At 51.2% G+C, this 27,703-nt stretch overlaps 2 protein-coding genes across 2 annotated transcripts; both read right to left on the minus strand.

Annotated features, from left to right (window-relative positions):
• Window positions 1–493: 493 nt before the first annotated feature.
• On the minus strand, window positions 494–18,914 carry ERP27 (endoplasmic reticulum protein 27). Its single transcript, XM_075057754.1, has 7 exons — window positions 18,794–18,914; window positions 18,494–18,594; window positions 15,648–15,926; window positions 12,087–12,200; window positions 8,994–9,119; window positions 1,749–1,946; window positions 494–1,020 (listed from the first exon to the last, which is right to left on the minus strand). The coding sequence occupies exons 1-7, from the start codon at window positions 18,912–18,914 to the stop codon at window positions 976–978; spliced, it is 984 nt and encodes a 327-aa protein (XP_074913855.1). The 3' UTR covers window positions 494–975.
• A 716-nt stretch (window positions 18,915–19,630) lies between these two features.
• On the minus strand, window positions 19,631–27,437 carry ARHGDIB (Rho GDP dissociation inhibitor beta). Its single transcript, XM_075058011.1, has 6 exons — window positions 27,317–27,437; window positions 23,614–23,802; window positions 22,977–23,060; window positions 22,074–22,150; window positions 21,346–21,409; window positions 19,631–20,419 (listed from the first exon to the last, which is right to left on the minus strand). The coding sequence occupies exons 2-6, from the start codon at window positions 23,789–23,791 to the stop codon at window positions 20,220–20,222; spliced, it is 603 nt and encodes a 200-aa protein (XP_074914112.1). The 5' UTR covers window positions 23,792–23,802; window positions 27,317–27,437; the 3' UTR covers window positions 19,631–20,219.
• Window positions 27,438–27,703: the final 266 nt, after the last annotated feature.

The following is a 27,703-nucleotide window of genomic DNA, read 5'->3' on the forward strand; positions in this document are numbered from 1 at the left end:
TACAGCAGAATGGGGATGGCTCATACACCTCGCCTGCAAAGTCTCCATCCCCCATACGCCAGCACTGGGACCTCTGAGGGATGCCTGAGGTCAATACACAGACATTAGCCTTTTCCTCTAATGCAATGTGGAGATATCCCCTATCTCACAATGCAACTTTCTACTGCCTTTCTGCCACAGCTCCCATTCCTCTTAGCCTCAATCTGCATCTTAGGCTCATTCGTTTTTGCTGCACCAGCTCAGACCTGTTGTACCCAGTGCTATTGTGACCCCAAACCTTCATAGAAATCTCTCATCCTGGTGGAAATATCTCTTGATGATGGGTCCAGTTCCAAGGGGAATGATCCTTAGCAGCCAATCTGACTGGTTAGGCATTGCAAGCCTGGTTAAATTCAGAGAAAGGAGATTTTTGAGCTTGCTTACTCAGAAATACACACGCTTTGTCCTTAAGTGAAAGACAGGAGGAGTGGGAAATCACATATTTGCATAAAAATTTAGGCTATTCACTTTCTGCTTTATTTAGTAAAATAAATGGAAAAGTTCATGTGACGTCAAGCAACCAATCTGTTCATAGTGTCAGGAGAGCCTGACAGTGGATCCCAGCATGGCACCAAAAGCAAAGAGAATGAACGAAACAGATCTCTGGGAACTACAAGCTTTACCTCTGATATTGCCATTTTGCTCTATCACCCTTTGCTCCAACAGAGGGGGCATGGAAGGAAACAGTGTAGGGCAATACCAGAGCTCCTGGAGTACTGAGAAAAGAGAGCTGGAACCAGCAAATGAGAAGGGAGAATAGATTCCTAGAGAGGACAGACAGCATATACATACAAAGCATGGAGATGGGAATCTTTGACTGACTTGGCCCCTTAATCTTACTATCCCAGGAATTCCTGAGCTGCGGGGCTCAGTGAACTCTTCATACACCAGAAACAGATGACTCTGGGCAGAGTCATCCTGTCGTCTGACAAAGAATCAGAGCTCCTCATTGAGGGTCTTCTCTTCAGGTTCATCTTCTTTCTAAAACACATTAGAGGCATGAAATCAGTTTTGATGTTGCTCGGTTTCTTAGCATAGTGATAAAAGGAAACAAACCAACTTAAATGCCTCCCTCTGCTGTCTGTGCCACTGCTCTGCCAATCCCATTTCAACTGCACAATACAGGCTCCTGACACACAAAGCCTCTGTGCTATAGGAAGATGAGCTTTGACAAAGAGAGTACTCTTAACACTGAATGAACAAGGAGGTTAAATTGTCCCTCTCCCAGCAGAGACCTCTGGTAGAGTCCTGACTGTATACTAGTCTATATACTCTGTTCTGTGGCCTTCTTGATATTCCTGCCTATCCATGCCACTGTCTCTCTGATCCTCTCCTATGGGCTGCCAGCCACCACCCCCATTCTCAGTGTCCAAAAGCACCCTTCACTCTGTCTCCCCAGCTGCTGTTCCCAGAACATAGATGCTTTGCTGAGACCTTCATACAGTTGCAGAGGTCAATGAAGTCTTCTTGCTGCAGACTAGAAGGTAGAGGTCAATGAAGAAACAGGCTCTGCAAAGACATCCATCTCTGCTCTGCTCTAGATCTAATGCTTTTCTGATATTCAGGTACAAATGAAAATGAAAGAGGAGGTGGCAAGAGTGGGGGGGAGTTCAAGGAACTGAAGTCATTTTCTTCAAGAGCCTTGTGAGCAACAGCATCATCCTACAAGATCCTAGCTTCCTGTAGACTGTACAGGAGACTCCCTTTACCTTCTGCATTCTTTGTAAGAAACGATTACAGAAGTCCTGTACACGCTCAACAGAGACTTCATCCAGAGTCAACACATCCTGCTTCTCATCTGGTGTGTTGAATATAGCCAGAGCTGGCAGCTGGGACTTCTTCAGTTTGAAGAATGACACTGTTTGTTCATTGCTCTTCAAATTGCTGTCTACCAGGATAAAAAGAATCTGTGATGGAAATAGGAAAGGAAACGTGAGCAAAACAGAGACTGAGAGAAAGAACAGATCCCCAGACAGTGATCATAGGAAGATTAACAGTGATATTTTTATAAAGAGGTAAACTCTCTTAGGACAATTTCCTCTGCCACTAACTCCTCATGCAGTGCATTTTTCTGTATTTTATCAAGTCCAGACTTAAAGTACCAAACAAAATGTTTGCTTTCACCTTCTTTAACAATATATCTCCAGTATGGCAGGAAGGCAGTCTCTATTTCTATTCTCTTAATAGATGAGGAAACAAGATGTCTTTTATCTTAGTGGCACATGTAAAAGAAGCTGACTCCTCTACTTGCATGTTATTTGGATAAGATGCTTACATCCATGCAAGACCCAGAGTGGCAGAGTAAAAAGGTGTTTTGCTGTGTGGAGAATCAAACTCAATTGCAAGAATATGGGAGTGAAGTATAGGGCAGCGGGAGCCTGCAAGGATAAGAACATGAGAATACCAAACACAAAGGACGTATTTAAGTGAGCTGCAGTGAATAGAAATGAAGATGCAATCATTTCAGAAACAGGAGTCTTTGGCAAGACACTAATGTCCATACAGCCCAGCTCAGCGGAGTGTTGCTCAGACCTGGGGAGAGAAGCCCAACAATGAATAAGCCGGGATGAGAATGACCTACAATTTTCCTGGCTCCCAAATAGTCTTAAAGAGCAAGATCAAGATATGGATTAGGATTCTGCTGGGATGATTCAATAGTATGGATTTATCAGAATTGGTGACCAACTCCATGATTTTATTTTAAGAGTAAAGTTCAACTGAGATCTTACAGGTGCAGTAGGAATTGGTACAAATTTAAAATTTTGGAATCTGAAAGATTATCAATAAAATATACAGCTATCTCAAAAATCTTTGTTAAATTATCTGTTAATACTAAACAAAAACATTACATATAAATTTTATAAAAGAAAGTAAATACAGCAACTGAACAATTTAATCAGTGACTGATTAAATGCAATCCCTTGGCAGGTGACATCCAAGACAATGAAACAAACATCCAGCTAACATGCGTCATTTTGTCTTCTCTTTATCCTGTGCAGTCTACTGGGCCTAGCATATTCAAGGTACCTATAGACATGGATATGACTTAACTTACACAAGGAAAAAAGAGAATTTTAAAAAAAATATATAATGCAATGTGAAGATGATGTGCCCAGTTCCCAGGCTGTGACTCATGTTTTTCTTTCTTTTCAATCAGGAACACTCAACTTTTTTCTTCTCTAAAAATAAACTTGGTAAATCTCAAATTCTTTACTTTATTAAATTTATGTTCTATAAAAAACCACATACATCTGGAAATTTTCCTAGGCAACTTCCTATGGGAAGGAGGGATAGTTAGGTTGGTGTAAGGTTTAACTGCATTTAATCACTGCAATAAAGCAGGAACGACACTTTCAATGGATATGTGATATTTACCACTTGCAATCTCTTCCAAAAGTCAACTGTGCCCCAAGGGCAACAAGCTAGTGAGCACACAGGTTGTGGGGAACTTCTCCCAGAGTGCTAAATTCATCCTTTCGCAGGATAAAACACGAAGCTAGAGAAGGGTTACAAATCTAAGGGTCAGAGGTCTAAGGACCTGATCTAACAGGCTTTCAGCTGGAGCAGCAATACTTATGTTTTAGGGCTCTCCTTCCAACTGGCAAGCTGGAAACAGAGGCTGGTGTTGGAGGGAAGCACTTTCAGAGGGTTGGTACAGGAAATGGTATCACATTTTCACCAGTTCATTCACCAGCTTTTGTTTTACTCTGTGAAAAATCCACTAGACAACAACAATTTTTTAATCAAATGTTAAACAAGAAGTTAATTAAAAAAAACATTTAGACTATCTAGGTTGTTAAATGCTGTCATTTTCTATACAAAATCTCCTCCACCTTTAAAACAGATGAATAGCATTTTAAAATGGTAATATAAATAAATGTTAGTCAACATTCTCCACTTTATCAAGCTTCCAGCCTTTGTTAAAAATCCCAAAACTAAAAAGCTGTACATAAGAATAGAAAGGTTGGGGTTTAAAACTCCAAACACCTTTTTCCTTACTGAAGAAAGCAAAAACACACAAACAACTGGCCCCTCAGCTAGAAAGGCTGAGATATCATTATTCACAGTTCCTAACTTGGATCTCTCTAATGACTCACATTTGGCTCACAGTTATAGGGTGCCAAAGCACAGCAAAAGTTTCCTTCCCCTCTTATATTCCAAAAAATACAGGAGAGACAGCAATTGTGTTTGTCCACTATTGCTCGAAAGAAGACACCTTAATGCCTATCATATGTGTTTTAGAATGACACACCCCTGGTAGGTGCTGTGATGTGGGATGAATCCTCCTTCAGCAAAAGGACAGGCCACGCACCCTACACTGGATGTGCTCCAGGAGTCCTGCCAAGGCCCGTGTGGCCTCAAAGTCACACCTGCAAGGCAGTCAGTAAGGTCTGCTGGTACCGAGGCCACAAGCACTGGAAGCCTGCTCCCCTCAGCAGCTGGAAACCAAGCAGGTTTCTCAATGGGGACACTTCCACGAAAGATGCTGCCTGGTGGAAATGGCATTCCTCCAAAATGAGGAATTTATTTTGTTCAAAGATTCCCAGCCAGCCCTAATCATAAAGAATGAAAGCAGTGACCATGGTAAATTATACTGACCATGAGACAAGATTCACCTTGCTTAACTTCTGCCATCTAGATCTTAGTCTTGTCTCAGCCAGCCGTCTAGGTAACCTCTACAATAAACAGTGACAGGAACTTTATCGATACCACCTATTTTAGAAGGGAAGGAAAGACGTGCCTGTCCTCCACCAGTGCTGAAAAAAGCCTAAAGCCTTTGCTCAGATAACTTACCAAAGCTATAAATCACCAAAACAAATCCCACTTATGATGCCAACTCTCACATCACTGCTAGAAACCAGGTAGTTCCATCCCAAACAGAAAGTTCGTTTTCTATTTCATACTACCCTGTACAATAGCTGTTTTCTTCTTTCTGAAACCACTTCCATGAAATTGTTTCATTTTGTAGCCATCTTCTTGCCTGTGTTCAGAGGTCTGCTGCTACAGGCAGTGAAGGATCTCCTGCATGGATGAGGAACTCCTGACACAAATTCTCTCCTCCACACATGGTATTATCTGTGCACTGCCACCTGCAATAAGGTCTCTTTCAGAAAACTTTGTACACTGGTGCTGTCTTGGTGTCTTGACAACTTGATTCCTAGCCCAGTGCTTTTAGAACATTGAGTTCCTGGTAAATACTAAGATATGGAATGATGTTACTGCCCAAGGAATTAAAGTTAACTGAAAATAGTACTGCAACAGTAGAAAACAATTTGATGTTGCTTAGTTTTTCCTCTAACAAAGACAAACAGGAAGGATGATCAAGCCTCATATCCAGTGTTTGACTTTGAACTTCACGGAGCTGCAACTTTCATTCTTGGAGGAGATTTTAGAAGCAAAAAGATCAAATTCTGAAGTTTGAGTAATTTCATACGTAGCTTACATAGTACATCAAAGCAAAATGAAAACATCAATGATGAATTAAAAAAAAAAGCAAGCTATAAAAACAACTTTACTGCAGATACCTGTTAAGTGACATAGACAATCCATATTTACAGGTTCCCCTATTTATGGCTAAAAGAGGCATCTCTAAAGATTATCTCTCTCAGTTCTGGAGCCATCAATGCCTGACAAGAAAAATAAAAAGTCTATGAATGACTCTCTGCAAGAGAAAGGGCACTGTCCTTTCGTTTCCATGGAAGAACACCTGAAGGACTCTCAGGAGTTTCTGAGAACCCAATTCTAAATGGGCATGCATATAAAGTAAAAGGGACTTTGCAAACATCTCTACCCAGATAATTCTGACATTGTAAACCAGTTATATCAGTTGCAGCAAAAGCTGCTTTTGTTATTCCCAACATCACCTTATTGAAACTTTTGCAAACACCCATGTGGTACACCAGCTGTAATTGTCATGTTCTATTCTGACACCATGGAAAGAAAACTGAAGATGCTTATGCTAGTTTGGCTCAGCAATGCAAATCCTGACATTTCATTTCCAGTAGAAAGCCTGGACTCTTGGCAGTACTTTCTCAAATAAGCACATATTTGATTGCAGTGGGATCCTTCCAAGAAGGCTGGTGGATTCAGTCCTGCAGCTGCAGTGCTCTGAGCTCTGCCTGTTCACTGTCACCCACCCACAATTGTTTCTCAAAGTCTGCTACAAAAGTACCATATTTCTTCTTATTCTTGTCAGCTCTTGCTGGCTTAGCATCATCTAACATTTGCACTTTCCTTTCCAGCATTTTATAGCCCCAGGTTCCACGATAAAGTCTAGAGGAATCTAGACTGCCTTCAGACACTCACTGTTGCTCAGGGTGCAGTTCTGGCTGTCTTCAAATAACAGTCCTCACCATACAGCCTCAGGGATCCTCCAGCCGAAAACCTCAGCTTCCTCTAAGGCAAAAATGAAAAGATCATAAACCAGAGATGAAGGGACCATAACCCAGGAACTGGCAGGTGAATCACTTCCTCATGATCCATTAATGGTTGAACTCAATGATCTTAAGGGTCTCTTCCAACCTCAGTGATTCTATGATTCTATGATTGTCTTCATTCTTTGGGGTCAGCCACTCAGCAGCAGCAGTTCCTCTTCATCACTCTATCAATCCAAGCAACAAGTTTCTCTTCTCCGTTCAGCTGGCGACGACAATGACAAGGACTCCTCTTCCCTCAGAGTGCAGCAGAGATGGGTGAAAGGATCGGTACCCCTTCTCCTGCTTGGGAACCCTCTTGAGGCTCTGTTTGTCTTCTGCACTGGCTTGTAGTGAAGTTGCAACACATGCCGCGTCTCCCCACTCTGTTCTGGCACTCTGCAATCACTGTACAGTGCTGCTGGATGCCATGGTACATGTTCACAGGGAGCCTGAACACCTCTCCACTGCACAGCAATGATTTCTTGCTCAAAGCAGTGACAGCACTAATCCCACAGCACAAACAAGCCTTTCACCACCAGCCACAGGCTATGAATTATTTGCTGGTAATCCTGAATAAAATTCAAGTCAAGAATCTTGCATTTATTCACAGACAATCTGCAAGCCGCGAAAAGGCAAAATCTACTCAATACTTTACTTGTTTTGAAGTAAACCTGAGTTAACTTGGTAGTCCTGACAACAGGTAATTCTACTTAGGGAAATTAGCCAGCAGAGATTTCCATGGTATTGTGCAGTGGCTGCTTCTGATACTGAAACTAATTCATGTCTTTCTACGTGACAGAGCAATGGAGACAAACCTAAGTGGGCATACTGCTCTGCTTACTCCTTAGTATCCAGATCTAAGACCCAAACAGCGGGATCCTAGCTCTCTCTTATTTCTTTGCAAGAGGGCAATTCAAACCACAATTTACTCCTCCAAGTGCCACTCCTTTGGGAAAAACAACTTATTAGACTCTTAAGTCCCTTCATCTACATGTCCTGCAGTACCACTCCAGTCAGGTGGAAATAATTAGTCAAATCCCCACATCTTTAATCTCTGTATTTTATTCTGGCAAACTTCTTCTAGACTGATTAGGTGAGAAACTTGCCTGTATGAATTAAAAAAAAAAAATTAGATTTGGCTTGCTGGCAATTCATAAATTATCTGGACTTCAGTACAACATTTTACCCAATGTTTTGTGGAGTATTCCTAGGAAAATCATTCACATTTGCTCAGATCTGGGCATGTCACATGAAGAGAAAATCGCCTGCAGTCACATCAGCAAAGGATAGTGATGCTAAACAGCAATGTACTGTGTTAGAATAATTAGCTGCCTGGGGAGAGACTGGTATCAGACTCTGCTGCTTATGGACAACAGGGATAATGGTGTTGTTATAGCACACACCTCACATGAGACAGTGGGAATTTTTCAGGTAAATGAGTTCTCTTTTATCACTATATATTCATCAAAGCAAAACACTTTTGGAGAGACCTTTTGACTTTGATGGCTGGTTTCTGCCTGGTCTCTTGCCGATGGGTGGGACAGATGGCAAGGTCCAAAGTAGTCCTGCCATTAACAAACGTCAGGACTTCTGAGGGTGCACAGTTCTGAGATGGCCCCTCCATTTGAAGATGAGGATATACTTGATTAATTTAATCTGACCCATCAGTACCACAAACAGATGCATGCCGATGTTCATGTTCTTAAATCTCAACTCCTTCCAGCTCCACTCTTCTCCCAGGAAGATCTCTTCCACTGCCTCTCAGCTTAGCCTTCTCCGCCGCTGTGATCCTCTGCTCCCTCCCATCTGCTGCTCTCCCTTGCCCCAAATGCCTTCCTGTTGCTCCCTATCCTCCTCTGCTTGCCAGTTCCTTCCTCTGTTCCCTGGACACACATTCTCCTGTAATCCAGCTGCTGGCAGAGAATCAGCCATTAGAAGATTTACTGTCTGGGGAGCTCTGCCCACAGAGGGGTGGGAACCAGGCGGAATTCCTCTGAAAGACCCCATCTATCCCATCACGTTAGTGTGGGAAATCTGACAAACCCATCTGCAACTCCTTTAAAATCGCTATTTCCCCAGGATCCAACCAGAAGGCTAAGGGTTAAGAAGCACCGCGACATTAATTGCTGTCTAGTCACTTATATAATGCTCCTTGGCACCTTGCAGGCTGTACATACAACATCACCTCTCACACCAGTGGAATGCAACCATCACCAGACTGAAGTGCAGCAGCTGTTTGTCTTCTCCCAGTGCAAGGGAACAAAATTGGACCAGAGGCAAGGAAGTACATAATGTCCCACTGAGGGAGTACAGGAGTAGGATACAGAGGATATTTTCCCCACAAAGAGGCAAAATGGCAAAAGGTGAACAGATCCAACCCCTCCACTTAATTACCCAGCTAATCCTCTTTTCCTGCCACTTGGCCTTTGCTCCCCTAATGAACAGAGAAGGAGATTATGCCCTCCCCATCCACGGAAGCAATCACTGTTCTCCCTTTTTTCTCCCTAACGGCTCCCTTTCCTCTCTGTTTGGACTTACCTTACCCTTGAAGAGCTCCGCTGCCGCCCGATATCTACGCATTCGCTCGGGGTGCCTTGGGGACATCTTGTCTGTGATCAGGAGGAAGTGAAGCTGGAGTGAACTCTGCATCACACCTATTGCTGTCTGCAAAACACACACAGACAAGGAGATTGAGAACATTCAATCTGCATTGGATGCACTGCCAGAGGAAATCAATCCTCATGTCTCAGCTAAGGTTTCTTTGCAAATCAGCCTTGCAAGCAGGACAACTTTCTTTAAAGGAGGAGGGATCCAATCTGGGTTCTTTGTGGAAGCGCTTAACCTCCTGGCTTTGCTTATTCCCGAGATGAGGGTCTGAAGACCACAAGGGTTCATCCCTGGCCTCAGGATAGTCAGTGACTAGGCAGGGGGACCGCCTGGATACAGCAAGCTGAAGTCTAGAAGGGCAAGGAAATGGAAAGTCCAGCAAACACTGAACATCAGGGTGCCCTGAATCACTGAGGTCCAGCACTTGGCTGAAATGGGAGCAAGAAAGTGGGAAGGATTTGTGGTGTCAGGGTTGGTGTCTACCCTTATTTCCTTCCTTTAGGGTTAAGCTGTGCACAGGATGGCGATGAGTCCAGTGTTTCAGCAATCCCCAGGCCTGGGCATTCCAGAGTGCTGAGGGTTAAAATTGCAGTCCCACATTGGTAGAAGACCTGGAGCCGGCTGTCCCTCATCCCCTGGGCAAGGGCCAAGCAGGCAGCACACACTGGCCCTCTGTGAGGAGACAGGTCTGGCGCTGCCCAAGAAGCCGCTGCACCATCTCCAGGCACTCACTCACTCACTCACTCGTCATCTCAGTTCTCCTTCCACCCGCTTCCTGCAGCCTCTCCCTCAAACTAAACAGCAGCTGGGCCAGACCTGCTGCCTCCCCTATACCACCAAAACCACGGAGACAGAGACCATGCAGCTCCCTGCCAGCCGGAGAAGAAAGTTTCCACACGCTCCAGGAGTAATAAGGAAGGGGTCAGGGAGTGCTCACCAGCAAGGGCCATGCACTGCAAAGCATCTAGTTTTTGGCAGCCGGGACTCTGCCATTAGCCTAATGTTTATCAGACATTTGGTATCCCTTTGCTTCTCTGGTGGTGTGCAGATGGGGCAGGGGAGAGTAGAGGGGATGCAAACCAAGGCTGGAGAGCATTAGAAGACCTCATGTGAGAGGACGGGACTGAAGGTGAGTGTGAAGCCAGCCAGCACCAAGGGCCATGACAAGGCTGGGCTGAGAGCAGGCAGGGCTGGAGCAGAAGTTCCTCCACCAGCTCCACACAAAGGCGTGCATGTCCACGCAACCTTGTGCAAGAGCCATCAGCAGAGCTCATCAGCATGGCTGGGTCACATCTGACTTTCCTGGAAAGCCCACAAGGTAATCATTGCCTAAAAATGCCTAAAGTATGTGGGAGAAACAGTAAAGGCCCCAGGATGGGGAGAGAAACTCTTGGCAGCACTCGGTGTGATCTGCATGACCCCAGCCTCTGCTGACCAGCAGCATAGATGTAAACAGCATATGCACTGGGAATAAATATTTATGAAAAACCAAGCTACATTAGTGGAGCTGGGAGGGCTTTGGGCCAGAGACTGCAGGAGGCCCTGTTAACTGCAGCACCTTGATAGGACTCCAGTGTCTGGAAAAAAACTGGAACAACATGTGTACTGCCAGTCAGGGTGGAGGGGACCTGCTGAACAGCTCAGGACTTCTTGGTCAGGGAGACAGCCTGGGTGCCAAACAGGAGCGAGAGCCCAAAGCATCAGCAGAAACACATGAAGAAACAGCCATGATTGCATGAAGAACAAGCCATGACCTAATCAATTGCCAAAAGATGCAGTGGAGGCTCCAAGAGTTCAGAAGGCCTGGATGATTATAAAGATAAGAAGAAGATCCCCGGTGATGTGACTTTGGTGATCTCAAAGGGCTGTGAGGACAGTGGGGAAGGATATAGCTTTTCTGTCCCCAGAAATATTCTGTGATTTTGAAATGCATTTTTCACATCCCTTATCAAGTTGAAAAACAAATCCACTTTTTTTTCCCCTTTTTTTTTTTTAACCAAAAAAACAGAACTTATACTGTATGTCATTCTGGAAACAAAATGTTCCATTTCCAGAACAAAATGCTCTCTCTACTGGTGGCCTGCACCTGAACTGGGAAATGTGTCAGCCCTCTTAGCTGATACTTGGCATCAGCTTGAAAACGTATAGCTTTGAAACAGGTTGGGCCATTCTCCTTTGATTAAATCGAGCCTGGTCAGCACTGTTGTAGCTATCCAGAAGTCCACAAAAGACCCCACCGGCAATGAAAAAGTCTCAGCCTTGTGGACGTCGGGGCTTCTAAGATCTATTGACTCCACAGCAATAAGCCCAGTGAACTGCTGAGATTTCAGAGCAGCCTAAATCCTTGGTCACTCTCTATAGCAGGGAGGAGCACTGGGACCCTGCCACTGCCAGTCAGAGGGGTGAGCTAATGAGGGTGGCCGACATGGAAGCATCCTATGTCTGGGGGTTTTTTTGTTGAACTGATGAATTCTGGAGTACGGCATAGACGGGATGGGAAAAAATTTGCTTGGGAGGTTTCCAGCCGGCTCTTGAATATGCTTTCAAATAGCCAGGCTTATGTCAAGCCCTATGTGCCGGGTGATGAAGAAAAGCTGGCCTTCTGGGAGTAGGTGACTCGAGTTTCCATGTTTCTCAAGGCTTCTCAGCCAAAGAGAGGGGATCCTAGCTGAGCAGGGTCTGCAGGCATGGCACAACATGGCAAATGCCCATGGGAGGAGGCAGCACAGCCAGCAGGAGTGGTAAGAAATGGAGCTCTCTGCCCACCAACACCCCAAATTTACTGGAAAGCTAAAGGAATCGCCATGCCCCCCTTACTCCCCCCACCCCACTTGCACGCGCCAGCACAGCACCTGCTTCCAGTCCCCATATGGATTAGCAGTGAAGAGCTGCGTGGCTTCCCCAACCCCATCCACGCTGTTGCCGCAACCCCCGCACACATCTGGGTATGCCAACTCCTGGGCCAGAGGATGCCCATGAGGAGGCCAGGTGCCAGGGTGAGGGCTGTGGGGAGCTGATAATTACCACAGGGTTGTACTCTGTCACCAGGCGGAGCTCGTTCATCCGAATGAAACGAGTCATCTTCTCGGCATCAACATCTTCGCTGTTCATATCCAGATCCCTCCGGTCATTGTCTACCTGAAGACACGCAAAGAAACCTACAGTCACAGCTGTCCTCTCCTCTCAGCACCCATTCCAGGGGCACTGATGGCACTCCCTCACAGAGACACCCATCCCCTGGGACACCACCATCCTCTCTCCCCCCACCACGCAATCCCCACTTCTGGAGGTCCAGAACCTACAGAGACCAGCCTGCACTTTGCAACAACCATCTTCCACCCTCCTTCAGTCTCCCAGTGACACAGCACACATGGCATAACAGAAAACACTGAGGACTCCAGACATCCCTACGGTATCAGCTCCTGATGCACTGGAGAAAGGGAGGATTAGCTGATAATTCTAGGCCTTGTGGGGAGAGATCATTAAATAGCCTAACTCCTCACATCGATTTTGGCTTTACATCCCCTTTTAAAATCTTCATCTGCTTATTCTTTTACTTCTACAAGTAATAAACTCTGGCATGGGCTTGTATGGATTTCCTGGAAACATTGTGCAAGTAGGAAATCTCTCCAATAAAAAGAGGATTATTTTTTTTCCAGTACAGCAGAAAAAAAAAATAAATATTGAGAACAGCACATTTTAGCTTTAGAGGAAAATTCATCCTGCTACACATCTCCCCACACTCCACTGCCCCATGCAAACAATGTGATTTTATTGAGGTTTTCATGACCTGGTAAACAGAAAAAAAGCAGGCAATCACTGAACGACAGCTAAACCACCTGAAGAGTTGCTGTGCAGTAGCACTGCAGGACGTGACTGAGTTGAGCCATGGGGACACTGGGCTCTGACATGCAATAGGATCAAAGTTTGGGATTTGAAGGCCTTTGACACCCATGTTGAATGAGGTTCTTGGGGCTGAGGAAAGGTCCACATGCACGCCCCAGATTTTATTCTCTGCATCTGTACAACCTCTGAAAGTGCTTGTGTTAGTTTTTTCCAGTGGTGTGCAGACATCTAAGGCCCTTTTTGCTGTTCTGTGGTCATTGGCAAGGCCTTTGATCTGGTAGCAGGGCACAGTGCCCTGTCTGGCAACCCAAACTGGTGCTTTTCAGACTGTGTGGCCCAATTCCTCTCACAGATTTGCTTCTGCATAAAATGAAAGGGCAGCTCTACTCAAGTAAATGAGATCAGGCCAGTGCAACACCGGAGATCAGACAGACCTTGGGAACCAATCTAAAGCACCCTGGACTCCAAGATAGTCTTCTCTTGGCTTTCATGGGCTTCTGGAAACACCCGATTTCCATTTTGGGATAATAACATCTTGAATCTGTGTTCAGCATTTATGATTTTAAGAAAATAAGGCTGGAAAACAGCCTGCATCTAATAGTTGAAGCTCTAGTCAAAATGTCTTTATCACTTCATATAATTAGCTTGTTAGCATCTGTTAATTATGTTCTTTTTAGGTCTATCAGGCCAGATTCCTCACTAGAATAAATCAGTTTTCCTCCACTATATGCAAAGAAGTCACCAGCTGACAGCAGCCCCTCCTACTACTGTAATTATGGTTTAAACTTCTAAGCATTGAAAGTGTTTCATACTCTGCAAAAGCAAAGAAAAAATGAGTTTATGCCTCTGATTCACTGCTATCCTGGTCACGCATCTTCATATTCTTCATATGAGTATTTGATTCCAAGTTCTTGTCTCTTTTATTTTTTCTTTCCTTTTTATCTCTGACCCCTTACTCCTACACAGTATTCAGCACAGAATAAAAGGAAAAATAATGTGTCTGAATAACTTAAGAAACACTGACAATTAGATGAGCAAATTGTCAACCACATTTGAACCTGACTAGCATATTACTTTCTTGGTTGGTTTTTTTTCCTATTAAACAAGAGTTCAGCTGCAAAAACTGGACTGTGAACAAAGACTATTCAATATAATCCAAATTCCAACAACCCAGACATTTTCTTTTATCAAATATCCTCCCAATGCAGTCATCCTCACTATCTGCAACAGCTCAAAAACAAAGGAAAATTTCAGTATTTTTGGAAGAAAACCACCATGACTAAGAACCAAAACTGAGAAGGGTGTTGCTTCAAATTGCAACATGTGCACATAGCAAATAAAAGGTTAAATAAAAGGACCTGCCTACCTATTGCTCACTCTTAGATCATTCGCTTTGAATTATTTGGATTATGCCAGTGGTAAACACCGTGCAGGAAACGATGAGAAGGAAAGGGGAACAAACTGGCTTTGTCCAATCTTTGTACAACCTGGGTCTAGACCTTGGGTAAGCTGCCAGATTCAGTTTCCCTAGTGCACGTAGTGTGTCCCTGTGTCCATGTGTCCTGTCCACCCCCCCCCCCCATGTGCTTAGAGCTGTGGTGACACAACACTTTGTGGGCTTTTAGGACACCTTGTGCTACCTAGGGGCCCTCTCCTCCTCAGATATACCTCACTCTCCAGTTTTCAAGCACCACACTTGTGTGAGAAGGGGCAACACAAGGAAATGGATATAACTAGTAGAATACTTGCTCTTAGCTTTTGTTGGTACTCTTGAAGCGAGTACATGGCTCTTCACAGTATTGTCTACTTAAATTTCAGCAAAAATAGCTTCAAATTCAGTGAGGCACCAGCACTTACAGCTGGAGTCAACAAAGATTTGACTTTGCACAGCATCCATCCCTAAGAAACTGCAAAGTAACATTCTTAATGGGCCCATGCCCAAAGCGTATTTAGGGGATAGCTCTGCAAACCACAGTGTAGGAGACAGAAGAGAGTGTTTGGGATTTAATTTGGTGGCAAAGCACCTGTAACTGCAGAGACCCAGTCTGGATCTGCTTTTGGTCACGATGGAAAAGTTGCGCACCTAGGGAGATGGCCTTGCCTGCCTGACACCTGGCAGGATTTGATATCTAGCCTGCTGCGTTGATCCGTTGTAACACAGCCCCTAGGTGCTTTTTGTGCGTCTCGGGAGCCTTTCCAAAACCACAGAAACCCCATCCAAGTAACACTGAACTCCAGGCAGGTCACTCAGAGACACAGACACTGTTCTGTGCAAAGCTCTGGGTGCTGGACCAGATCCATAGGGCAAACACTTAAAATGGAGAATCTCGTCAGGTGTAATAAATGTTGCACGTCTCAGTGATGGGCAAGCGAAAAGCCAAAGACCTCTTTGGGGCAGGAAGCTCTACAAACGTGGTTTTAGGTGGGCAGGCGGAGCGACTCTCAACAACCAGCCTGTTTTGGTTTTTTTGCCTCGCTCTAAGGTGAAGCGCCCAGCTTTAACCTTCCTCTTCACCACCACCACCCGCAGATGTCACTTCTCCCGCCCGGTGACCGCGGGCAGTTTTCAGGCCCTCGCCCTAGAGCCTCTCCCACCCAAACCAGCGGGCAGGCCAACTCCTGAACCCACAGCCCTCCCTCTGGCAGATCCACCACCCTGCGCGGCAGCCCGTTCCCCCGTGAGGGAGCTGCTCCTCCGGCCACGGTAGCCCCCCACCCCGCCCCACCGGGCCCACGCACCCTACGGAAGAGCGTGAGGGTGTTGGCCCCCACGCCGTAGCGGGACAGGACGGCGGGGCTGGTGCTGAGGCCGAAGGGAACCTCCGGAATCCGGCCGGCCGCCCGCTCAAACCGGGACGCTGCGGGGCTCCGCGGGTCCTGTGGAGAGAGAGGAGGAGGAGGGGGGGGGGGGGGAGGAAGGGCGGCTGTGAGGGGAGCGCGCACGCGCGGGGCCCCGCCCGGCCGCGGCGCGAGGGCGACCCCTAGCGGCCGGCGGCGGCACCGCTCCGCGCCCCCCCGCTGGGGAGGGGGGAGAGGGACCGGACCGGGACCGGGACCGGGACCGGGACCGGGGGGGGGGCAGCCGAAAAACGGGACAGGGCGGCGGGGGGGCGGGGGAAGCGTCTTTTTCTCCCGTTGTCACCTTGCCTGCGGGGCTGGGATGCTGCAGAGATCCCCCTCCTAACCCCCCCCCCCCAAAATAATATATATATATATATATAGGGTAAGTGAGCAGGCGGCGGTGCGGAGCGGGCTGTCGGTGTCAAAGCGGCGGCGAGCAGCTGGCTGTGACCGGGGTGATGCGAAGGCCCAGAGCTCTCAGAAAGGGAGGGGGGGGACACCCAGAACCTGGATGGAGCACGCCCGAATACACACACACGTGTGTCTGTGTAAAATAAACACATTAAAAAATACAGGGTTTAAGGTAACCGTGATTGTAGAGTCGGGGGGTTACAATTGTTGAACACCTCGCATTCGCAGTGCCCTGGTTCCTTTTAAAAAGGTGCCTCGGACATATCCTTTAAAAAGTAGCTAATGCAGACACACGGAAGGACAGAAACCTGCAATTTCTCCGTGACTTGAGGTCCATTCTCCTTCTTGCAGTGAGAGCGTTAGCTACAGCCTTAGCCCATATTAAAGCCTCCCTTGCTAGTCCCATTCCTGACTTTTCTTTTGAGTGATGTATTTTTGATACTTCTACTTTTTGGATTTAAATTCTCGAGACACAGTCTCCGCTTGGAAATTGGTTTGTTTTTCTTTCTAGTTTCAACCTTCAGCTCAGCTGTTTGCGAGGCCAGAGAGAATGGAAAACAAAATTCTTTCTTCATTCAAAAGAAAAACAACTCTTCGTGACCTGTTTTGGAAATGCCAGCGCATCCACATGGCTCTGGAGAGAGTGCTAAAGCCTGGGGTGGGAATAACCTCACTGAGTGTTGGAGCATTCCTGGGAAAACTGGGGTTTAATCAGGCCAAGCATGACCCTTTCCCGCAGACACGCAGGGTTTCTGGAGCCGCGTGCTGTTTTCCCATCATGGCACGCTGCTCCCAGCCAGGGAGGCCGCGCTCATTCTACGGGGAACTTGCCGAGCCGCGTACCGCGGTGAATTGAAAGGCTGCAGCAGAGGCATAATTTAGGGCGAACAGAGAACATGGACATTATTTGGACAAACATACTCTCGGGCAGAGGGCCACGACAAGCCCTCATGGCACACATACGTCTGTATCTACCCTTTAAACGCAGCCCCGTCGCGCTTCAGGCGTCGAATGCCGGACACGACGCTGGCAGCCGCGGCCGCGTGGCAGCAGCCTCCCGCCTGGCCCCGATGGATGAAACCCTGCAGCGGGAGGAAGGCCGCCGTGGACCAAGACACCGGCGGTCGTGCCCCCCCCGCCGTGCCGCCGTCCCCGCCGTAGCTGGTCGGGAAGCTCTGTGCCCCCCGGTACGGCGCTGCCACAAGCCCAGCCGGCTGCTCGTGGAGGGAAGGAGGTGTCTCAACACTTTCGTTCTGCGTGTGCAGCTTGCCTCGCTGGTGTGCAGGACTGTAGCTCTGCCAAAGCAACGCTCCGGGAGCTCCCAACGCAGGCGGAGCAGCTGGTGCTCTGTGATGGGGGCTTAGCGTGGCTCCGGGGGCATCAGCCTCCAGCGCTCACGCAGCTCCTGCGGCCCCACCGTCGCTGCGGGATGCCCTGGCCCTATACCAAGGGCACGGGGACCTCCCTAGGCTGCCCTCCGGCCCCAGGCATCGGGCAGAAAGAGGAAGGAGCTTGCAGAAAGGAGTTGTTTTTCAAAGGCTGCAGTCTGCTCTGGCAGAAGCCACGAGGCAGTGTGTGGGCAGCAGAAGCCCAGGGGAGAGCTCAAAGAAGAGGGGGAAAAAGGTGTAACTCGGGGGCCTTAAAAGTAATGAGGATCCTGTCAAAGAGCCCTCTGTTTTATGGTGCTCCTACTCAATAGATATTTTTATCTTGTTTCCTAAGGAAAAATATTCGTGCCATTTTGGGGGCAAGGGGCGCATACCCATCACTCACCTTTGAACTCAATTGAATTTAGACACAGAGAGGCAGAGAGCTCAAGGGTATCAACTCTGGGGAGCAAAGCAGCGAGACAGAGGGACCATGCCTACACCCCCCCGGGAGGAGGCTGCAGCTTGAGCCCAAACCCCCCTGGACTTCAGAGGACCGACACCAGCACTGCTCCGAGACACGGCTTCCTCGGCCCCGTCCCGCAGGCACTGCCTTGCTCTGCCTTTGCTGACTGAAGCAAACAACTGACGTTCCCACTCATCCCTCACATTCGCACTCATCCCTCACCAACGCTGTTTCTCTGACACCCACATTCCTGTTTTGCTTCCCCTGCAGCATTTCCCTTTCTCCTGCTCCAGGGCTCCTACAACCTCCTTCACCTTCCTCCATCTCCCCTTCCCCACACGGACCAAATTACCCGTGTTCTCTCTGTGGTCTGTCACAGCCCCTGCACCTCTGGGGACAGGAGCTGCCTTTGGAAGGTGTTTACACCTCTTCCAGCCCCGCGCTCTCGTCAGGGTGGGACAGGGCTCACAGCTGGCGGAGGGGAGGTTCTGCCAACACACCTGGAAGAATCCAACGACCGCCACCTCTGCACCGCTGACGAAGGCTTCGGCGTCCACGATGTTGTTCAATAGGATAGGCTTCTCTGCGGTGCCGGCTGCGCCTGGAGAGGAGAGGTCAGGTTTGGGCAGAGGGTGCACGAATTGCGGCTCAGAGAGCACGCGAGCATCCCACCCCTTACAAGCTCACCCACACACGTCTCCTGCAAGCTCGACACAACGCCTGTGCAGCACACCCTGGCTCGGGAGGGCTCCCCGAGGCAGAGCCAGCCCTTCCCCGAGCCAGGAGGAAAGCTCACTTACTGTGGGATGCGGAGCCGCCATCTCCAGCACAACCCGCTGGGGACCCCCCGGCCAGCAGGATAACGAAGAGGCACGGGAAGACGGAGGCGCCCGTGGCACCGGCTTGCCCTCCCCTCGCCATGCCACCCTGCTCCGGTCCTCTCCGCGGCAAAAGACACGTCAGCCTTGGCGGGGACCCACGGCCACTCCTGGGGCGGTGGGAAGGGAGCAGCTGGCCCAGGGCGAAACCTTCAGCTCTCGGGAGAACTTCCCCGGGCGGGAGAAAACCCCTCTCTGCTGTGCGGGCACCAGCCCCGCAGACCCTCACCGACACTGGTGCCCAGTGCGTCCTCACCCACAGCGCTGGACGTCTGCGCCTGCGTGACCCGGCACCCCGGCTGGGTAAGAACATCCCTCCACGCATAAGGAGCCGCTGCGCTTCTCCAAGCGCTGCATCCCCAGAGGCTGACCCCCCAGCCGGGCAGCCGCCGGGACACGCAGCTCTCGGCGTTGGCTCTGGGTACGGGGAAGAGCTGCCGTGGTAAGCGTTAAACACGAGAGGGCCACGCTATAGCTCCCTGGGCTCATTCAGCTGCCACCTGGGATGAGAGGTGGGGGCTGCCTACGCCTGGAGTCTACCCCCATTGCGGGCCAGACTTTGGGATTCAAGGAAGGATTCATGAAACCCCTGAAGGAAGCAGCTCTAAAATAATTTGCCTACAGAGCGAGGCTGATGTTTTGATGGAGGAGGGCTATTTCCCTGCTGAAACATGCTCTCGAGCCTTCCTATAACGCATTCTCCACATACACCTCACTGAAAAACATACTCTAGAAAAGAACGTGACACTCACACGGAAAAGAAGAAACTGATTTTATTCTTGAAACACTGAAGTCTTGTTACAGCATCTAGCTGCATTCCCCCTGACTGGTTTTGCCTGCACAAGGATGGATTTTAACGGGGTAGGGCACCAGATACAGACCAGGAGACCATCACGGGAGGTAAGTAACCATTTACAATGAGTCAGAGCACATGGCAAGTGTAACTCGGATAGGGATTTTCCAGGGACCAGTCCGCCCTGCCAGGTGATCTTGTTTCCTAGAAAAGGCACTTCTGGGACCGGAGTTGGTACAGGAGAGACCGAGGCTGCAGGAGGAAGTACTGGGAGAGAGGGAGGGAGATGCTTCCCAATTTAACCCACTATGTGTCACGATGGGGCGGTGGTGAGAACGGGCGGGTGATTTTCAGTGTATCAGAAGAAGCAGCAAAAGCCGCCTGCAGGCCTGTGCATCGACCGAGGCTGGCACAGAGCCCCGGCACCCGCGGGAAGGGCTGCCAGGGCCGTGGCCGGCTGCGGTGGAGGGAGGGAGCAGCGTGGTGGGCATGGCCCACCTGGAGACTGGTGCAGGAGGCAAGGGGAGGGGAAGGGGGAAGGCAAACTGGGTGAACTCATTCCGTCCATTCCTTCTTGATGGACAGGTTCCACTCCCAGGTGAGATGGTCGTGCTTGTCATCATCCGTGAAGAAGGACTTGTTGTGATAGGTGCCTCGAGCCAGCATGCCCTTAGGAGCCTCCTCGACAGGCGTCAGGAACTCGTACTCCTCTGGCCGTGGCCCGTAGCTGCCAACCATGAACGTGGCTTTGTCCACTAAGAGAAAAACAATCCACAGGGGATGAGCCCCTCAGGTGGGGAACGATCAAGGAGACAAGCAGCCACGAGCATGAGCGCAGATCACAGACAGAAAGGAGATAGTGGGGAGAGAAAGGGACGGTCCCTGTCAGCAAGGGGAACAGAATCAGTGGAAAAAGTGGGTTAGTGAAGCACGAGGACAGCTGGAAGGATAGACGGATGGACGGGCAGGTGGAGAGGGAACTCAGTCTGTACCCTCTCACATGTATGTGCTGCTGGAAGGGAGTGGAACCCAGCACATGGCTCAAGGTCTCTCCCGATCCCTGCTACTTCTTTTTTCTGGTGAGAAGACACTACGTGTGCTGAACAGAACGCTGGAGCCTTAGAGGTGGTTGCACGCAAAAATGCACGTGGGATGTGCGTGGGCACAAAAGGGGGCTTTCCTCTGCCTTGCCCACGCAGGGCAGCACTGCACAAACAGGGGAGGCCACGGGCAAACGCAGGGCTCTGCACGCAGCAGGGAGCTTCGGAGAGCAGCTCTGAATTTTACCAAGTGCATCTGGCAGAGCTTTCAGGGGTGGGAGGCTCCACACAGGCTGAGCCACTCTACAGGCGCTGGAGGGGAGGCGAAGAGCTCTGTACGGAGAGGAAATCTGTGGCAAGCACCATCTAAGCAGTGTCTCTGGGGACTCTGGTGCTGCAGACGTGGTGTAGCGTACGGACACCAGAGCTGGCTCGTACCGAGTTCACACAGGAACAGGAAACTCTTGGCCTGGGTGATGCGGAGCGCAGGCTAACGCACTCTGCCGAGAAGTCTCACCACCTACGTGGTGGCACGGCGGGGGGGACCTGTGCCAGCCCAGAGCTGCCGGAACACTTCTCTGAGCAGAGGGAACACGGGGCTAGGAGCACTGGTGTGCGGGGCACGAGGGGCTCTTACTCACCCTTCACCCCTGTCCGGTAAGTGTGCTGCACATATTTCAGTCCCGACACAATGTCCCTGTTTACCTGCAAGAAGTGACCACACGTAAGTGTCAAGGGAAGGGATTTGGTTCTGTATCTGCTGGGTTTCTTTCTCCTTTGAGATATACCCAGCTTGACTCCCTACACCACTGCTCTCGAAGGCTCAGCACAGGACACATTGTGGGGGGGGTCCTAACACGACTTCTCCATAGGCACCGGGAGACCTACAGCATCCTCTGTGCATCTCCTGCACTTCCCCATCCTCTCCCTGACTTTGAAGCTGACTGGAGCACATCAGTCAGCTCCGCAAGACGGGCTGACGAGGGCAAAGAAAAGTGAAGCAGGTAGTTCCCAGCTAATAATTCCCACATTGAAAACCAGACATGGGTGACTAGAGTCATCCCTCCAGCACACTGGTGGCTAAAAAGCCAAGCCAAACTCAGCCAAAGCTACCCATCTGGCTTCCAAACCACCTGTTGTTCACCATCGTGAGTGGACAGAAAGCAACTTTTTCCAAGGGGTGAGCAAGCAGAAGCAATTCCCTGGAAATACCCAGTCCCTTGTTGGGTAGAATGTCACCTGAACCTAGGGCACTTTTACAAGGGCCCAGCTTTCGGGCAGGCATGCCGCCTGGCTCTAGTTATCTGACAGACTGCCACTGACTGGCCTCAACGACTGATAAGAAGCAACGGGAAGGAAACCAACTCACTCTGAAGTGGATCTTAACTCTGTATTCCACTCCTTCCTTTAATACGAAGATCTCTTTCTTGAGTGCTTCAAGGTCACCTGTAAGGAGAGGATCAAGCCGTTAGCTAGAGGTGTCACAGCGAGAAGAGACCACGCACGGGGGGCTGGGGTTGGTGTCGGAGGTGAGCATCCCTTGGACGGACGGCACACCTGCAAAATGAGTACGTATAAGCAATCGCACCGAGAGCACGCACACAGAAACACCTGGGCGTACGTACACATCCGTGTCCGCATCCGTGAAGGTAACGCCTAAACTCACACAGGTCTGGGCACATATACACGAAGATATTTAGGCACAGACTCGCCGTTAGGCATCTCCTGCAGGAGTGTGGGCACGCTTCGACCCATGCCCAGCGCTGGTGTGGGGAGCAGAGCGCGTGGCACAGCCCCTGCCCGTGCTCTGCGTGTTTCGGTTGAACAGGAAGCCTCCCCGCTCCTCTGGGCCCAGCTTCCCCTCTCTGCAGAAAAGCCCATATAAGGTGAAGCCTGGTTCTCTCCCCATGTCCCCAGGAGCCGGAACTGCAGTATTGCTTGATTCTGAAGTTTCAAAACAGCCCGTTACCCGAGCACATGCACATCACTTGTGCTCATGAAGTCTCATTGAAAGGAAACGAGAAGAGAAGGCAGCAGAAACCCAGGAGCTCCTAGAGCAGTCTAGATGAAAGAGACCCTTGACATTTTCCTCTGTCACATCTCCTTTTCTTTTTCGCAGTATATACCTTAAAATAAGAAACAAGGCTAAGATGCCCTCAGAGTTCCTCTAAAACCCACTGTAGCATCCCAAAGACAAACTCCCTTCCAACTGGAAGCGTGCCAGGGCCTTTGCTTGTTCCCCTTCATGCCCAAGGACAGAGTCCGTGCCTACCTGTAAGGTCCATGGTGATCGGTCCCGGAGCAGAGTCACATACCAGGGTGAGTCGGGTGACCACCACATTGGGAGCTGTTGGGTCTGCAGGTAGGAAAGTCAGGGGGAAGCTGTCAGCTTGCAAAATTAAATGCAGGGGGAGGGGAACGACACTGAAGAGATGGACTTGCTTTCCCACACAGAAACTACGCTTCACGGAACACCCAGCTTCTCTTGGCACAACAGGACCATGCATCTACCTAGTCCTTTAGCACGGATCCCTCCAGCCTCCATCCCAATACCTAGAGGAGGTCTTTCCCCTACAGGAGACTCCCCTCTTAAGATCACTCTCAGCAGCAAGACCCCCTTTCAGCATAGACCGGTCCCCTCATGTTTCTAACCCCTCAGGAGTCCTGCAAGGCCCACACACGTCCCACCACAAGTCCCTTCCCGATGCCAGCACCCCCTCGTAACCTCACATCTAATGCTTAGAGCATCCTCCCCGCCTCCTTTACATGCGCCTCTCCGCCTGCCCATCCCTGGTCCTCCAGTAGAAGCAGTGCCTGTGCCTGGTGAAAAAGCTCCCTCTCCTCTGAGGCCACCTTGCCCCATCCGATGCATCCCCCCAGTCCCTTCCGACCAGCACGCCCCAGCCTACCTACTACCACAGGTCCATCTCCCAGCAGGGACTTCTTGTACTTAGCGAGGCTTTCATCGTCCTTGTCCAACTCTTGCAGCTCCTGCAGTGTTTTCTGGGGAGGAGGCTTGTAGTTGAGTTTCCCATCCAGCTCATCGTCATCTTCCTCCACATGAGGTTCTTGGGTCTTCTCGGTCATGGTCGCTTGGTCTGGGTTACAGAGGAGGGGACAGTCAATGGGACTGCTCTGGAGGGGGGTCGCGTCCCCGGGGGGACTCGCTCTGGCCACGGCGTGGCTCGGTCCCCGTGGGCAGGCAGGCACCCGCCCAGCGCTGAACGCAGCGGGATCGTTACAGGCAAATGGCGACGGCGATCGGCTGCGATCCCGACGCTGCCGTGCTGATATCCTGGCTCGAACACAACCCCCCTCTGCCCCCGCTCCTCTCCCTGCAGGCACCACGCGCACACGCAGACCTACACCATTCTTCCCTCCCGGGGAGGAGGTGCGGGAGCGGAGGCTGAGACCGGAGTGATTTACAGCCACTCTGCAGCACGGTTGCTGGCCGGCAACCCTGCAATTACAAGCCACCGCGCGAGGTTTCAGCGCTTGCCAGCTCTCTTGCACAAAGAGCCACTGCCACACACAGACATGAATAAAGCCCAGGCCAGAGGTTTCGTTCACCCTCTCGTAACAGGTTAGAAGCCACGGTCAGGCAGCGTTTCATACAAAGATCGAATACCTGACAGCAACTCCCTTATATCAGCAAATTAACCGAAGCCCTCAAGGGAACGCACCCGCTACAGTCTATCTGCTGGCGTTCCGGGTGCTTGCTCCCAGGAACAGCTCGCTTCGCGCACCCATCAGGTCTCCTTCCCGCTGAGGAAGGAGTGGTGATGGTGACCGCATCCAGCCCCACGTACCTACGCTGCATCGGTGGGGCTTCTCGGAAAGGAGAGGCAGGACGGCTGGAACCCGCAGCCAGCGGGGCGGTACACGCGCCGCTGAACGCAGGAGAAGCTCCTTGGGTGGCATCCCAAATGGGAGCCAGAGCGGGGAGAGACCAGCTGATGGGCAGCCAGGCAGAGGGCAGGGAATGGGGACCAGGAGACAAAGGCAGGAGAGGTGAGCAGAGCTGTGCCAGGTCCCCCTTCGTCGCCAGCCGCACGCTCCTAGCCACCTTCCCGCTCTTCAGAGAACGGCTGGCAAAGGGAGCCGTGCCCTGGTGCCGCGATGGTTGTCGTAAACGGCCAAGCCATCTTGCCGTTTGGCAGCAAGGAGACTTCGTCAAGCTACACAGATCATTCAGTTCACTTCGGCTTATCCTTACATTAGCTCCTTCTCAGAGGCTGTCCCTGCTGAAAATTCCCCTTTTGCCTGCTCATTTGCAATTTCCCCAGAAAGGCCTTTAACCCTCTCTGCAGCTGTGGCCTTAACATTTGCCCCTGCTCCCAAAAGTTAAATTGGGAGCTACCAGGATAGTTTTCTCATTCATTAAAACAGAAAGGAAACACAAAAAAAAAAAGTATATGCAACAGTTCAGGGTGAATCAGCAAGTGTCATCAGGCAGCAATGCATAATACGCAGACCTCCCAGTGCAATCCCAGCACGGGTGAGACCCATGGAAAAAATTCAAGGAGGGGTCTATTGGCGCGGGACAGAGAAGGACAGAGAAGGACAGAGCAGCACAGGAACAAGACGACTCAGTCGGGCGCGGTAATGGACAACGGCTCTGATGCAAGACCGCTTTGCAATGGCATTTTGTGGTGAGTCAGGAACTAGCGCAGAGCGGGCAGCTGGGAAATAAAAGGCAATCCCAACTCGCACGAACGGGAAAGGAAGCATGTCCCAGCAGCTGAATAACCTTGGCTGAGTCCACGCTCAGCCCTAGGAGTGCTATGGACTTACGCACCTTGGGAAAGGCCCTTGAGCTCGTCCTCGTGAGGAAGGAAGCCAGAAGCTCCCTCAGGAAAGCAAGGATTGCTCAGGCCCCACTGCTCTGCAGCCCCGGCGCGGTCACCCTACAAAGCCTGGCGATCCCCTCAGTGCCATCCCACGCTCGGCACGGGAGGAGGACGTGATGAGCCATGGCAGCCACCGCCAGGTCTCGCCTTCCACTCGGGCTCCAGCTGCAGATCGGAGTCATTTCCACTCTCCCAAACTCTCTCGTGATACCAGGCTGCATCTGCCACCGCTACAACCACGGGGCAGAGCTGCCTGCCTGCCCCCATCCATCCTCCACGGGGGTTTTTGTGGTTTATCACAGGAGAGGGAGAGACCCAGGCGATGGAGACGGAGATCTCTGGCCACACGTGGAGAAAAGGCAGAGAGTCAGGGCTGGACCAGCAGGTTGCTTCCCATCCCTCAGACCTTCCCTTTGCATCACGCGTGCCGCAGAGGCTTTCCCTGCCAGCCTGTGGGGGTGGCTCGCTTGAGGGAGGATGCTTTTAGGCTCTGAAAACCTCCCACAGGGGTGGACAGGCAGCCTGCAGTGCCAACAGCGAGAGCCGGAGGGGAACGGGACCGGCCGGGCTGTCTGGGCTGAACAGCCCCTGGCTCACACGTGTTTCGGGACGGCACCGATCAGCCCCCGTCCTGGCACTTCTCCCCAGGCTGTGGACCTGACCCACATTCCCAGGCAGCAGGTGACCAAGAGGAAAGCTCCCGTCCCCGCTGTCCCTGCCGCCGCTCGCTCCAGCTCTGCGACTGGTCCCTTCTGCACGCTCAGACGCGCACCAGCACTTCCCCGAGCGCGCGTGTTGGTGCCCAACCGTGGGGGTCCCTGGGCTCCTGTGTCACTGCCCAGGCCAAGGGCTGGGCTAAGACGGAGACCCCCTACGGGGCTGCGAGCCTCATGAAAAATGAGAAAATTAGCCCATAAATGCTCTTTCCAAGGAGAAATCTGGGTGATACCCCACCACGTTTCTCCTGTCCCCTGCAGCCCCCACCCGCCGCTGTGCATCACCTGCGCCCCTGAGGCCTGGCAGCACCCACCAAGCAGCAAAGAGAGGGGCAGGGTCAGCGCTGGGGGGACCCCCCCCCCCGCCAGAAAGAAACCTGGCTGCAGGAGGCGAAGGAGGAATCGTGCCCTGCTGAGGGGGGCCAGCGGCTCTGCCCGTGCCGGGGGTGGGGGGCTGCCCTCCCACCTGCAGCAGGAGGGGAAGGGGGGGGATGGTGGCCACCTCCTCGCCCCCCCCCCCATGCCACCACAGGGCACAAATTGGGGTATCACAGGAGCAGCATTTTATTTGCCCTCGCTCTGTGCATCGCTCCCCAAAGCACACACACCCGCACCACCCCCCCCCCGATCGCGGCTTATCTCCAGGAAGCGGGTTCGGCAGGGAGGAAGCAATTTTCCTCCATGGGGGGGTAACCCCCCCCCCCAGCACCCCTGGCCCCAACCTCCCCATCCCACCCCCCTGGGGTGCGAAGGCAAAAAGCGACCCTTACGGCCCAGCCACCCCGGGGGGACCGCCGGGTCCGTGTCCCCGTCCCCCCCCTCCCGGGGGCTGCCCCCCCCTCCCCTCCATCCCAGCGCGGAGCCCGGACCCCCCCCGGGCTGCAGGCAGGGCCCTGCCCGTCCCTCCGGGCAAGGCTGGAACAAAGGCGCAAAGTTGCGCGGCGTCCGGGGAGAAGGAGCCGGGGGGGGGCTGGAGCCGGTTCCTGTGCCCCCCCCCCCCCGTCCACCCCCGCCGGGCTCCCCCCGCCCCCTCCCCTCGCACTCACCGGCTGAGCGGTCCGGGCTCCTCCGCGCCGAGCGCTCAGCTTTGAGCTTTGGCAGTTGGAGCAGGAAGGAAGTTGGTGAAGAGAGAGCAGAAAAAAAAAAAAAAAAAAAAAAAAATCACCAAAAAAAAAAAAAAAACGCACTCACAGGCAAAAAAAAAAAAAAAAAAAAAACAGCAAAGCAGCCGCCGCCCCCCCAGCCCCTCGCAGAGGAGCTGCGCTGCCCCGCGGTGTTTGCGCGCCCGCCCAGCGCTGCGCTCTTTTTGCGCGGGGGGGTGCGCGGGGCTTCGTCTGCGGGCGCTGAGCCCCGGGGGGGCTTCTCCGTGCGGGGCTGCGGGCTCTCGGGGCGTGCTACTGTGTCCGCCAGCGGGGGGGGGGGGGGAATTGTTT

The sequence above is a fragment of the Buteo buteo genome, chromosome 26, assembly GCF_964188355.1.
Source record: "Buteo buteo chromosome 26, bButBut1.hap1.1, whole genome shotgun sequence".
Classification (NCBI taxonomy): Eukaryota; Metazoa; Chordata; class Aves; order Accipitriformes; family Accipitridae; genus Buteo; species Buteo buteo.

What these genes read in the sequence shown, in the direction of transcription:
- ERP27 (XM_075057754.1), bottom strand. Translation starts at nt 18,914, where the DNA reads ATGGCGAGGGGAGGGCAAGCCGGTGCCACGGGCGCCTCCGTCTTCCCG. An exon ending in TGACAGAGTACAACCCTGTG is followed by an intron (nt 9,120 to 12,086) that starts GTAATTATCAGC and finishes TGTGTTTTGCAG; the next exon opens with ACAGCAATAGGTGTGATGCA. An exon ending in TCTTACAAAGAATGCAGAAG is followed by an intron (nt 1,021 to 1,748) that starts GTAAAGGGAGTC and finishes AATGTGTTTTAG; the next exon opens with AAAGAAGATGAACCTGAAGA.
- ARHGDIB (XM_075058011.1), bottom strand. Translation starts at nt 23,791, where the DNA reads ATGACCGAGAAGACCCAAGAACCTCATGTGGAGGAAGATGACGATGAG. An exon ending in GATCACCATGGACCTTACAG is followed by an intron (nt 22,151 to 22,976) that starts GTAGGCACGGAC and finishes CTCTCCTTACAG; the next exon opens with GTGACCTTGAAGCACTCAAG. An exon ending in GAGTTAAGATCCACTTCAGA is followed by an intron (nt 21,410 to 22,073) that starts GTGAGTTGGTTT and finishes CACTTCTTGCAG; the next exon opens with GTAAACAGGGACATTGTGTC.